At 43.0% G+C, this 13,564-nt stretch overlaps 1 protein-coding gene across 13 annotated transcripts in view; it reads right to left on the minus strand.

The window, feature by feature from the left end:
• SEMA5B (semaphorin 5B) overlaps positions 1–13,564 on the minus strand; it is a 252,209-nt gene that overhangs the window by 40,280 nt on the left and 198,365 nt on the right. For all 13 annotated transcript variants that reach the window (XM_040704228.2, XM_040704230.1, XM_015289991.4 and 10 more), the window contains one exon: positions 1,364–1,481. In XM_040704228.2, coding sequence (XP_040560162.1) covers positions 1,364–1,481 — 118 coding nt within the window. The remainder of the gene's footprint in view (positions 1–1,363; positions 1,482–13,564) is intronic.

The following is a 13,564-nucleotide window of genomic DNA, read 5'->3' on the forward strand; positions in this document are numbered from 1 at the left end:
TGAATATTCTGTGCTGGATTTTTATGACCTTGAAACAATGATCTAGAAGTAGCCTGTTCCCCAGTGTGCACCACAGCAGACATGTTCAAACTAGAGGATTAACACCTCACACACCTATCAACAGACACAGGCATTAAGCAGGACGAGATAACAGCATGGGCAATCAAGAAGCACTGCATCCCAGTTCAACACAGGAGGGTTATAAACACACAAGCCTCTGAATCCAGCAGTGAAAAACTTAAGCCTGCCAAGCTGAGGATGGATTGAAGTAATGACTAATATTTCCTGGGAAAATATCTGAGAAGTAAGGAAGATAAGGGGAATAAACATCACAGTAGCTCCAGACATAAATAGCATACTGAAGATATAACCCATCAGCCCTCTCTTTCTGTCTACTGGAGTTAGCAGTATTAACATACTAATTGATGTTAGATAACAAAGATAGACATTAATGAGAATTTCTCCTCCTCCACACCCTTACAACTTATTAAATAAGACTAGTTTTCCTTCTCAACCACCTTTGCAGGTACAGTTCAAGTAGCAGGAATTAAATTTGGCGAGGAACTGGATGTTCAAATCAGAAAAAAGTGAGTGTGTGGCTAGTAAGGGAAACAGAGAGTCAACTCACACTGATTGAAGAAGTCACTTTCTTTTAACTGCTGCATCTCGTGGAGAGCAGGGCAAGGAAAGAAGACCATCTCCATGAAACATCTTGGTCTTTGGTCTGCTAAATTTGAAGTTGTAACTGAACTCTCTCGTATTCTCTTATAAAGATTTTCCCCTTCCCTCCTGTTCTCTAATAAATACATATCTTTCTGTTCCCCCTGCAAACCTTCTATGATTGGTGTTTCTCTGCTGCTCCCTAGGTACTACGAAGATCATCTAGTCCAACCATCAACTCATCACCACCATGTCATCCTGTGGGCCCTGGCTCAGGGATTCAAGAGGAAAATGAACTGAATGCTGTCCTGGGACACAGGTCGTCACCTACTCTGACCTCCCTGACCTGTAGGGAAGCCCAAAAGGTGGTGCAGACAGTGGTGCAGCCCTGAGGCAGCTCGAGTTTCAGGTAGGGCTTACATGGGTCTCGGCAGGGACCCAACAGCATGATCCAACCTGTTCCACTCAGTGCAAAGGTGGGTTTGGGATCCCCTTTCCTGAGCAAAAAAAAAATACAATGGTTTTCTCTGTGTTCTCAACAAGTGTCTGTGCACAGATATTAGAGGAAGTATGTGCCACTGGACTCTGTGTGCTTTCCTATCAGCCAGTCCCATTCAGGCTGCCACACACTCACTTGCTCTATTGCCTTTACACATATGCATATACTCATACACCCATATACATACAAAATATTTCCACTTACTGGGCACTCAGTAATATTTTGAGTCCATAGGCTCATGTTGGAGCTGTCCTCAATGGTGGTGCATCGCTTCTGCTTGTTATCCCAGCCACAGTAAGGGTCTCTGGCTCCTAGGCATTCCCTGCATGTGCAAAGAGAAAAGATTAAAGCTGTGAGACTGTCTAGCTCTAAAGAAACGTATTTGAGTATAGTGCTTGTGTATGACAGCTGTCAAGTCCATCGGGGCTCAGCAGAAGAAGCAATTTTTCTAAGCAGAGGTTTACCTGCTTGGAAGGGAAGAATGGCTGAACAGAAGGGTGATAGGACACAAAGCAAATATCACTCACAGAAGCTGCAGATTAAAAATCAGTTCACTCCTTTCCAAGGCCTAGGGAAAGAAAATGACTTTACAAATTTTAGTCAAAGAACCTTGTCATTGAGATATCTTTGTGCTCCCATGTAATCACTCAGCAGGCCAAATCTCACACAAAGCAACCTCTGTGAGTATGTTTTCTGACACTATGTCCATCCAAAGGGGTTAGACAAGCAGAATTAGCCAATGGACCACTAATAAAGGCTTTCTATTAGTGCTGGCATTTGCTGGCACAATGCTTTCATTTATAATCCCAACATCAAGATGTCAGTTTGGAAAAGTCACAGCAGAACATTATTTCTAAGCTTTTGGCTGCTTTGAACACTGCTGTATTCATTTTCCTCCTGAATCCATATTTACAGGCTAAGTGTGTGTTCCCAACATGAGAACTGCTAAAGAAAAATAACCAGGGTTCCTACTGCCACTGAACAGAGAAGGTCAGTCACAGAATTAGTCCTTACTGATAAAATTCAGCTGTATTGGCTGTTCCCATTAGTTGCTTTCAAATGGTTATTTTTCATTAAGAAAAAAAATAAGAATACAAGCCACATGGTGCACGTGTTAGCAAAAGACAAAGAAGAAACAACTAAACCCCAAAAGATTTGCAATACTGCTTTTTATTCCAATGATCCATTCTCTTCTATCACACAAAAGGGCTGCCAGGATCTTTCCAGAAGTCCCAAATGATTTGAAAACTGCCAATTAGGCAGCAGCAAGGGACCGAGAGTTAAAATTCAGTTCAAAAACGAAACAGGAGAGTAATAACATTTATTCTGAGGATTGGTATCAGTATGATAAATGAAACATCAAAAAAAAAAAAAAATTATCAAATGCAATGAGAACTGAACTGTTCCCTCCCAGAAATCTTTGAAATCCTATTAGTCTGTAATCAGCCACAAATGAGAAAGCATGTTCCCTAAGCACAGCTAAAAATGCTCTATCAGCTTTTACTGACTCCACAGCCATTTGCCCCAAAGCAAACCCTGGATTGTTTTTGCTGTCTGGTACCCCTTCCTTTATATACATATATGTGCACCATATATATACACATATGCCCATGTATGTATGGGCATATTTTCCACTGCAGAAAGACATTTCCTCTACTAAAGATTTCACATACTGAGCTGTAAGGAGCAAATATCTCTCCTGATTTAGGAAGGTACTTACAAGGACTGTCTACATCATTTTTCCTCCAGCTGCTTCAAAAAACCCAAGGAAAAGGCAAAGACGATTTTGTCCCAGCCCCAGGCAACAGAACATCAAATATTTGCTTAGAAAAGACTCCGTATCCCCAGTCCAAGGACACAGAAGGGACACCTGCTGCTTTGCTTTATTCTGGGTAGGCACCCCCATCCTACTGTCCGGCATCCCACACTGCCCCATGCCTGCAGTGGGGCTGCCCCCATCCCCAGGGCCGCCCCAGCCATCCACAGCCCCTCACAAGAGACCGAGCAGCAGCACCTGCCCAGGTAACAGCCCTTCAGCTGTGAGCTTCTCTCTAGAGAGAGAAGAAGAAGAATGAGAGAAGCAACGGGGAAAAAAATAAGGGGAGAAGAAAGCCCCTGCTTTTAGTTCCAGAGGCTTTGGTCATGCTTTCAGACCTGACACTGAGTACAAGCTATTGTTTCCGATGACATGAAGCCATTTTGCTGGGCACCCGGCGAGCAGAGAGAGGTCATTGTAATTCATAACAGGGAAGGCTGTTGTGAGCGTCACCCTATTATGATACACATTTTCTCTGAATTTAATTTATAGGAAAACATGTGCTGCATAAATTCAGGAAATAATCTCCATATGTTCTGAGCTGCAGCCCTCAGCCACTCTGCAGGCTGCAATATATCCCGGTTAGGCACTGACCACTTTGCTGGCACTATTTGTAATGTGTGTCATGCAGCTAATGTGCTGCTACCAGCTGAGAGCAGTGAGCTGAGGGTCCCTGATGGAGCACTGGGGTGGCTCAGCTTTGCTCTGTCCCCAGCTGATGGGCACCATGAGATGGCCACTATGCCCAGCTGTGGCAAAAGCCTTCTGCTAGTAGCAGGGAGCCACAGCCACCTATGTGCCCGGGCTGCTGGATGTAATGCATCCTTACCCCGCTGCTGCCATCTGGGCAGGGCCTGGGCTCTGCTGGGCTGTCAAAACGCACACTCTGTAATTTAACAGCCATCAAAGACCGGGACTTCTTCCCATCTGACGGCAGGCCCTCAAAACCATTTGAAATCTAAAAACAAAATAGCTATGCTGTCTGCCTCCCTTCAGGATTCAGAGCCCACTCTGCTGCCTCAACTCTGGTAAGAAACCTATTATATCAGCTGACAACAGTACACTTAGGGGTGAGGAGGAATGTTATTTACTTACACACAATTTGCTCCATTTTTTTCCCTTTTGCAAGCACAAAAAGCATTACAATGTGCATTACTGCAAGAGAACACTTTGGCAAGTACTTTAAGTGAACACTTCAAAATCCACCCTAATTTATATCTTTACAATATCTTTAGAATATATGTCCCTATTTATGTCATTAAGAGATAAAACCACACCAGCAAGCATACAGCAAAAGGCATACATATGTATGCATGCATGAACGCACAGATCAAAATGCTTCAGAAATGTGTTGTCATTCTTAGCAAATCGGGCACTGTGGTGTGGAAAATGGAAAGATATCATAGCATTTCCCTATGTGCAGAACACAAAATAAATTGAAATGTTTATGTGTAAATCTCATTTCATATTGTGATACTGGCGAAATGTCTCATGCGGGCCTGGGGAACCAAAGCCAGGCAAGGCACTATGTAAATACTGTGAAATAAGATAGAAGGAAGCTAACACGCCATAATGAAATTCTGATGTTCCAAAGTCAATGGGGCTTTGGCCATTGGCTCAGTGGGGCCAGAATTTCACACCATACACACAGCGGTGAAAACTGCACCCAGTGACTGTTCAGTGACAGGCTAGGAACACCTCGAGGGATTCATGACACAGTATCACTTCCCATCATTATTTACACAGGTAGAGGTAACCCATTATCCCAAAAGACAACCCAAGTGTGGTGGGTTAACACTGGCTATATTAATGCTAATTACTTATGTAATGAAATCCCCAAAAGTGGGATGTCTATGAAAGTGAGATGTTGATGATACCACATGGTTCGTGCCCCCAGCTTCTCTCTGGCCATCTCCTGACTGCAGTACATTCAGCGAGGACTCAGGAGAATACCTCTTGATGGATATCTAAGAGGTTGGATTTATTATGACAGGGGATTACTATCAATAGCGATTCACTTTAATTCATCGCCTTGCAGTATCTGAGGCATAATGGCATACACTAAAAATGCTCAATTGAAAAACAATTCCATTTGTGTCTCCTATTCAAGCTATTTTTTCTCTGGTTTCTTATTCTCACTTACTAAAGACATTTGCATGAAAATAAGATCTTACTCATAAGAGCTCACCTGCTGCCTGCTGTCTGGGAGCTGTAAGGCTCCCTGTTGTTGGCTATTGCAATCATTTTTACAGCAGTCATCCGGGATAACACAAAGGATTAAGAATCTACAATTGGAACGGTATCCAAAGTGCTCTGAAGTCAATGGAAACTCCTAGCTATGAGTCAGAAGAGTTTTTACAGTGCCTCTGAAGCCTGGCTTGCTGAGCCTTCATTAACAACATTCACTGCAAAAAGGCTTCTGCTTCCAGTGTGTTGGTCCTGCCCAACACTTCCTCAGCAGAATCACAGGCTTGCGATATGGAGAAGGAGATCATAGCACTCTTTTGCTTTCCTATGTCCCAGGGGCTACTCTATAGCCCCTACTCTAGAGACATATCTAAGGCAATGAGGCCATGCAAATATCTCCATCCATACTGAAAATCCTTAGAAGAACAGGGAAAAGGAAAAGGGAAGGAAAGATGGATGGAATCCAAAGGCAGCTGTAGGGAACCAGGAGGCACCTGAGATGCATGGGCCTTCCATGTGTGGTTGAGGGGTTGGCCCCACTACTGTGGTCACTGTGAACAAACCTCATCCCTCCTAAAATATGAATGGATCATAGATTAGGCAGTCAGTGACCTAAAGAAGTCCTCCTAGCACCAAGGTTTTCACTGCAGGTATCTCCCTCTCACATCGCTGCTCAGGCCCTGTCCTGTGCCCTAACCCCACCTCTGCTCTCCACCTCCAGATGTGTGACACTGCTGCAGCAGTCCTCTTCAAGGGGGCTGGATTTGTCTAAAGAACTCAACAATGATGGATCAGTGAGCACATCTGCTTCCTAAAAAGAACAACTGTTCCAAGGTGCATTGCAAAGTGACAGCAGCATTCTCATATTCTAAACAACACAAGGATTTGGAGACTTTTTAATAGCCTGAATTACATCTTCTTTCAAAATCTTCATTAAAGCTTAAAAGCCTGTAGTTCTGAAGTTTCTCATTCCCACTTTAATTTGCTCTGGGTGCGGATAACTTCATCTTTTGGTTGTTTTACCCTGTGAGCTAAAAAGCTTTAGACTGTGTAATAAATGGATCATCAAATCAATAGAACCAGCCCCAAGAGATTAGTCTTCAGCAGACCAAAGGAAAGAAAGAATTACTGGAGCCTCTTCCCATTCTTACTACCTGACAGAAGACAGCAAACAAGCCTGTTCATACCAAAAACCAAGACATCATCCAGAGCACTCACACTAAAGAATTGTGTTCTTCTTTCCTCTTCTTTCTTCTTTCAGGATGTGCTTGCTCTCCAACTTTTGTTCCCTCTTTGCATTCATCTCTTTCTCATTATTTTTTGACTTCTAAGAATTTCACATTGGTTTGTTCCACTCTTTGAGCAGGTATCTCTGAGAAAGCAGCACTTTGCAAGCAATACAGGGGTATTAGCTCTGTCTGTTAGTTGCTGGCATGTGGCTGTGTTTGGAGACAGGCATTTCCTGACAAGGTTAGCTTACTGTCCCATTGCTATCAACATGTGGAGGGGATGAACTAAACAAATAATCATATTAGCTTCCAGCCAACCAAATCATAATTACTGACAACCTCAATAGTCCGTGCAAGGGAGAGTGGACTTCTATCTTCCCTAAGCCCAGATGGCATGAAAAAAGAAGAATAAGAATCAAAAGGATGTTCATGGCTTAAGAAAATAAGATTAGGAAGAGGGAAAAAGCACCAGACCTTCAAACAATCCCTCTAATTTTGATACCTTTAAAAATTCAAACTGCAGAGATGAGCTACTGATCTGTACAAATCCATTATATTTCCCCACTGAGGAAAGAAGCCAAGTGGAACTGAGCTGCTTTAGTGAGGTAGTGGTCAAGCAGCAGTTTCATTTCTCAGCTGGTGAATGCAGCAATATTCTGTGCTAGAAGCTAGTGCCCTTAGCTCAAGACGAGTAACACATACTTCATAAGCAATTATCTGTGGAATGGGGCGCCGCTCAGAAAGAGCTCCCAGGTACCACCACTGTGAGGGCTGCAGCTGATGATCAGTTAGAGAACTAAGGTTTGCTATTTCAACGTTTGACACCAAACAAAGAGGCAGAGAAGCTGAAATGTTTGCGTGTCGCATACACATGTAATTTATTACCCACACATGCTTAGCATCAGTGACTGGTGCTCTGCACATGATTTGTTTTGAATGCATAGATCAAAGCCACGGTGTAAGACAACCTCTAGAACTGAAGTCCATTTATGATCCAAACACATGTAGCTGATTTGAAAGTAACAATGCACAGACAAGGGACTTTCATGGGCAGTTTCACCTCATTTTCCTTTCCTCATCAGGGACCTTGACTTGCTGGTTCCACCTCCTGCCCTACCATTTTCAATATCTCTTTAATCGATTGTGGTTTATAGATTATGGCCTTGTACAATTTGCACAACAAACGATTCTATTTCTTACCTTCTGACATCCCATTCCATCATCTTTTAGCAACACTGACTTCTTTATTGGATAGGTGTTTATTTTTGTTTTTAAAGCCATAAAATAAAACAACATTGCATTTATTCAAATATGAAGATTAATGCCATCCCAAGAAAAGTTCTGATTAAATCTGGATTTATGTTTACATCAATGAAGCAGGTTATTAAAAAAAAAATGAATAAGCATTGCTCCATAAACACTGTTAGAAACTCTTGTCACTGTGCCAAACAAAACTGACCTCTAACAGAAACACAAGTACAGAGGACCACTGACTACCAGTGATAGGATCAGTCATCCACAAGAAAACTCAGCTACTATTAAAGTCCTAATGAAAGGAATAGCCAGAAGGAACTCCTGAGTGTGGGGCATGTTTGTCTGGATTGCGGAGCACAACCATTTCCTACCTCAGCAGGCTTTTGAGCCTTAAGAAAACATGCCCCCCAGGGCTGCCATATGGCAAAAGGCAGAGGGAAGAAAAAAGGCAGCTTGGGCAAATCAGTGCACTCAACTGTTATTCCCTCTCTGCCCTGTGTCAGTCAGTGTCTGAACGTGGCTGTCAGATTAAGATGTGCCCTGCTTCTGCATTTCTGCTTTAAGTAGTCTCTGGAAGATGCTGATGATTTAAGGATGTAAATAATGTTAAAATGGCAACTTAGGAAGGAGAAGAAAACTGCAAAGACAGAACACTTAAAAAGAAGTGTATGTGATGATGAAGAAACCTTAAAACAGTCTACAGTTATCACCCAGGCTGCACAAAATAATCCATATTCAAGCAGCTCTGTTGTGAAAGTTGGATTTTGTTATGCTCTGGAATTTCTGCTCAACAAGATGCAGATTCAACTAGATAGAGTGTTTATAGATTAATGTTGGAAAAGGCAAAGGAATATTAGGCCACCTACCACAATGCTCAGGATCTAACATCTCTTGCCCAATGCAGAACTATTTCAGCACTGTGTAAGAGGCAAAATGACCCAGCCAGTATAGTCTCCATTGTGTTTTCCCATGTATCTATAAAAGCACCACCAAATGACATCAACTCCACATTTTTTTTTTTTAAATGACAACATCACTTAAGTAAATGGATATTCCTGAAATTCAGCCCTACCCCTCCTCAGACTGGAGTGTTCCCATACATCTGCAGTACTTTGGCATTCTGACACGTAAAAGACACCAGACAGAAGTGCAGTGATATGTTTTTCTACAACCCATACATATTTTATGCATTTATATGTATTTATATTTCATGCTTAAAACAACAGCAAAAACAAATCTGCCCTGGGTTCAGATGCTTCCTCCTCCTCCAACAGGTAGAACAGCACATCTCCTAATAAAAAGTTGATGAAGCATCTGTAGCAATATAGGCAATGGGTAGTAACATTTACAATGCCTTACACTGTAAATGCAGACTGGAAGCTTGAGACGTGAGGCAAAGCAGACATGGCAGCAGTAAGGCTGGAGACATCAGGAGCCATGTCGCTGGATGTGACCACTACCTGGAATACTAATCTTATGACCTAATAGCAGCAAATTGCAAGAATTGACAGATGCAACTGATATCTGCCCTGGGGCTTGCTGGAAGCTTCAGTTATTAATCTTGTTTGTATAACAGTAGAATCAATGTCATCTTAACATTATGTATTCCGAGAAAACTACCTGCTTTCCTGTCAGCCGCCACTGTGTTGAAACTAATTTCACATAGCCCACCTAGCAGGTATCAGATGGTAATGACTTTTAGACATCACTGATCTGAGTTGGCCCCAAGCCAGTCTGCTAGAGGTAAAAGGATCCACAGCCTAAACCACTCCTGATCTTGTGAGCAAACCACACAGACAGGATGCTTTAAAAGCAAGGAGCAAACAAAAACCCTCAGCACATTCAACCTCTCAGATTTTCCCTCCCTCTCAGCAGCTCCAAAGCTCCCCAGAACAAATCTGCAACCCGGTCAGGACAGTAAGAAGACAGAAGCCCTGAAATTAGCTGACTTTACCTGGCAATTTCTGAAGTAACCTTCATCTGTTGTAGCAGTCGTACAGTCTCAGTCTCCGTCTACCGCTAAATATTCCTTCTGCCACAGAACCATTCACGTGGGGCCATCTCAATAGTTCAGAGCTTAAAAGTGGTAGCCCGAAAAGTGTGCAGACAGGTTAAAATGAATGTAAAGCTTGCTGGTAGTTTGTGCGTTTAATAGGAATGGGAACAACCATAATAATTCATTTGGTTCTGAGCAGAGCCCTTTCCACTCTTTCATCCCGTGCCCTCTCTGTTTCAGTAATGCAAGCACCAGCAATCTCAGCACAGACTTATTCCTCAAGCAGCCTCGTGCTGTTCTCCCTCCCGGAACCACATTGCATTTCTCTCCTCACTGCTATTTGTGATTCCCTCATACTTAAATGCCATCTACAAAGTATGCTATTTTCTTCTTCCGTGCCATTAAAGATAATGTCAAATAAGATGAAACTGAAAACCAATCTATGGCATCTTACTGGGAACATGCCCCTGCTCACTATATTACTTACCTTTGCCCTCCCTTTTTCCCCCCAATTTCAGGCACACATAGCCATGTCCTTTCTTCAGACTGCTCAAATGAAACTCCCCAACTGCTCTCTGAAATTCAGACGTCTTAGACCTGCACCATCCCCCTGAATCTTAAAGGTCCATATCCTGCAGAGAGTATGGATGTGCTTAACTTTACATATATAAGCAGCTACATTAAAGAAAATGGGAGTAATTGCCTGCTACAGCAGATGCAAATGTGTTTTCAGGATAGAGAAAATGGTATGATTTTGCACTTCTATTTAAAGAACACAAATCCATTTCATCTACCAAACTTTACTCTTTCCAAGAGCTTTAATGATCATGGTTCTGTTTGATGTCTTCATTCTCTGTCAGTGGGAGTGTTGCTATTTACTTAAATGCAACCAGAATGCCAAAACAGATATTCTGTGATTTATTCTGATGTATTATTGGATACTGAAGGTGACAAAAGATTGGGGTGAGTGCTCTCCTTTACGCCTATGAAGTCTTCCAAAGCTTTGCAGAATTATTGGCAGTACAATAATTAGCCAATTTCCTCAATATTCAAGAGGCCAAATTAGCCAAAGCAGATGGAAATGGATGAATAAGATTCGTAACAACATTTTCATGGGCTCCTACCTTTCCTTCTGCCTCTATTTTTAAAAGGATATTCAACGTGCTGGATATTTTTAAAAACTCTCAAGGAGAACATTTTCAAAACAAAATCTGGGCCAGATTTCGACAGCCTCAGCTCAGAGGAAGGGGATGGATTTTCAGAGTGTGATGTGAACAATGAAACATCAGCATCGCCTCAACGATCTGCTGGTGCTGGGCTCCACTGAACAACACAGTCTTCCTTTGTTCCTTCCCTACCACTTTCACCATCTTCTCTCTGCGCTTTTTACCCAACAATCATTCCTTGTTTGTCCTTGAAGGAACAATTGCCACTCTGATGCAGAGGTCAGTGGATTTCCAGCCCATATTCAGTTGACTCTTTCCCCCAAAGCTGGAAGCCTTTAGATCTCCTGGCAGTCTGTACTGGCCATCCAATTAAGTCCCCTTCACTTCTGAAATCCAGTAATTGTTTTAAAGTTCGTTCTTGCAGCCCTAAATTCGAATGTTTCATTCCTTTGTTACAGAGGATTTGGTATCATACAAGGAGAAAAAAAAAAAAAAAAAGAAGAAAATAGCAACAACAGCAACCATCAAAGCAATGCCCCAGGTAATATCTCAGACCTCTTAAAGGATGATATGGAAATGGTACAGAGACTGGAAAATTTCAGTTCTGTACTTTGGAGAAGTGGGCACAACAGGGAGAAAGAAGGCAAAAAGTTCTGCTTCGTTACAGTGGCTGCTGACCCTTTTCTTCCCCAAAATCCCTGGAGCCACTACAGGAGTTACTCACCTACGTGTACTAAGTTGTCTGATCGCTGGCCCAGAGCTATTTAGAGGTGAGTTCTGTTTCTCACAAGATCTCAAGTCAGCAAATAAGAGTACTTGTCAGCTGAGTCATTTCTGCTAGCTTTGCATTAAGCACCATGGCCGGAGGGGATGTGCAATAGAATTTAGGCCAAGTAAAAGGGCAGAAGCTCAGCATCACTCAACAGCAGACCCTGCAACAGGGTCAGAAAAGCAGGCAGAGTTCAAACGAGACTGTCACAGTAGCACACAAGAGAAGCTGTCTCCCTGTATAGCCTCAGAAGCAGGAGCATTTCCAGTGCCATTAGGTTGACTTGAGGTAACAATCACACAACCAGATGTGATACCCACACGTGGTGAGATGTGGAGATATGGCGGTGTCAGTAATAAAGCTGCGATGCTGGCTCTCCAACTATCCATCCCCAAAGCTTGGGGGCAACTTGAGGTTAAAAAAAAAAATCCAAGCTCATTTGAAAATTGCAGGGAAGTTACGAAGATTTCAAAGCCATGCAAAATCCAGCAGCAAGCACAGCCAAGCTACCACCCAGCAAAGCAGCCTTCACAACACTACATGTTCAAAGGGCTTATAGAGCTCGCTTTGGACATCTTCCTAATGCTCTCCAGCAAGATTGAGAACAGCAGCACTGAAGCACAATAGGAAAACACACACATAAGCAAGGTCCCTGCAGCCAAGTCCAGCCTGTAAATTTGGGCAGCTGACATTACAGATGTCTTCCTGTTGCCCTGCTGCTAAGACTCACTGTTCTGAAAAGACAGATTGAGACAGGTCAGTGGGCACACACAAAGCACTGCTCAGACCCCCAGAGATATATATTGGGTCAATGAACTACATCAAGACTTGGGGCTGAGCTACTGGTCACCATTTAAGAGATTAAATTGGTGCTGTGTCAATAAACAAACAGTAAAGGACATGGCAGAGATCCTTTTCCCTTTCCACATCTTCCCTTTGCTGCTGCTTTTACCTCTGTCGCATCTCTGAGCCTTGGTAACAAGCCCCAGGGTTTTAAAGCAGCACAGCAGCAAGGAGTGCTGGAGGGATCAATGCTAGAATCAATGTTCCCTCCATACATGATCGCCTGTTCCAGGGAGAAGGCAAGAGCTCTAAGTCAGCAATCAGGAGCCCACATCAGCCCCCAGGGTGTAGAAGGCTGCAAAGTTTCCTGATAACATGAGGCAGAGCCAAAGAAAATAAACAGCCTTGTGGTATTCCTGCCTGGGAGGCACAAATTCTCCCTCACCTCAAAGCTTCCTGAGACCCCATCAAAATGATTAGATTATAAGAACTGCCGAAACCAGAGCTTTTCATGGAGGCCAGTCAAGAAGTCACAGCATGACAAAAAAGTAACTGGGGCTGTGGTGGGGTGGGAGCCCCTCTTCCTGTGGTGGCTGTATATTGACGTGTATTAAGTATAGACACAACAATAAGCAATAAATCACAGCCCAGGAGAAGTGCCAGGTGGAATGCACTGGAGGAAATTAAAACATCCCTCTCAGTACGGTTCAGCATTGAAAGAAACACAAAGGAGACCAAGTTGACTTATCACCTGCTTTGCCAGGGTGCTAAGGGGAAAATGGTTTCCAAGATTTCCAGCTGAAAAAAAAACGGCAGTTGAATAATTTCCTGAAGAAAAAGCTTAGCTTGTAATTAATAATGATATCACAAACAACCTTTAAAATAAATCAACAGCAGCCTTCCTTGGCTTTCCTAAGCTTCCTTCTTCTTCCCTTCTTTTTTCCTAGTGCACGCTCCCTCCACAAGACTCAGCCACAGAGCAAAGGATCCATCACAGTCTCCATAAGCACATGAACTGTCCAGCTCTGGAATTCAGCAACTTCTGACCTCCCACACTGCCAAATGTATGCAGCCCACATTGCTGTCTGAAGTCTGCATTTCACATGCTTTGCTATAGCCCAGTAACTGGCTTACATTGCCTAGAAGTACGAAGCTAGTCAGGCTGGACTAAAGTTATACTAGCAGGAGAGGATGCTGAGGACCTC

Source organism: Gallus gallus, chromosome 7, assembly GCF_016699485.2.
Source record: "Gallus gallus isolate bGalGal1 chromosome 7, bGalGal1.mat.broiler.GRCg7b, whole genome shotgun sequence".
In the NCBI taxonomy this organism is placed as follows: Eukaryota; Metazoa; Chordata; class Aves; order Galliformes; family Phasianidae; genus Gallus; species Gallus gallus.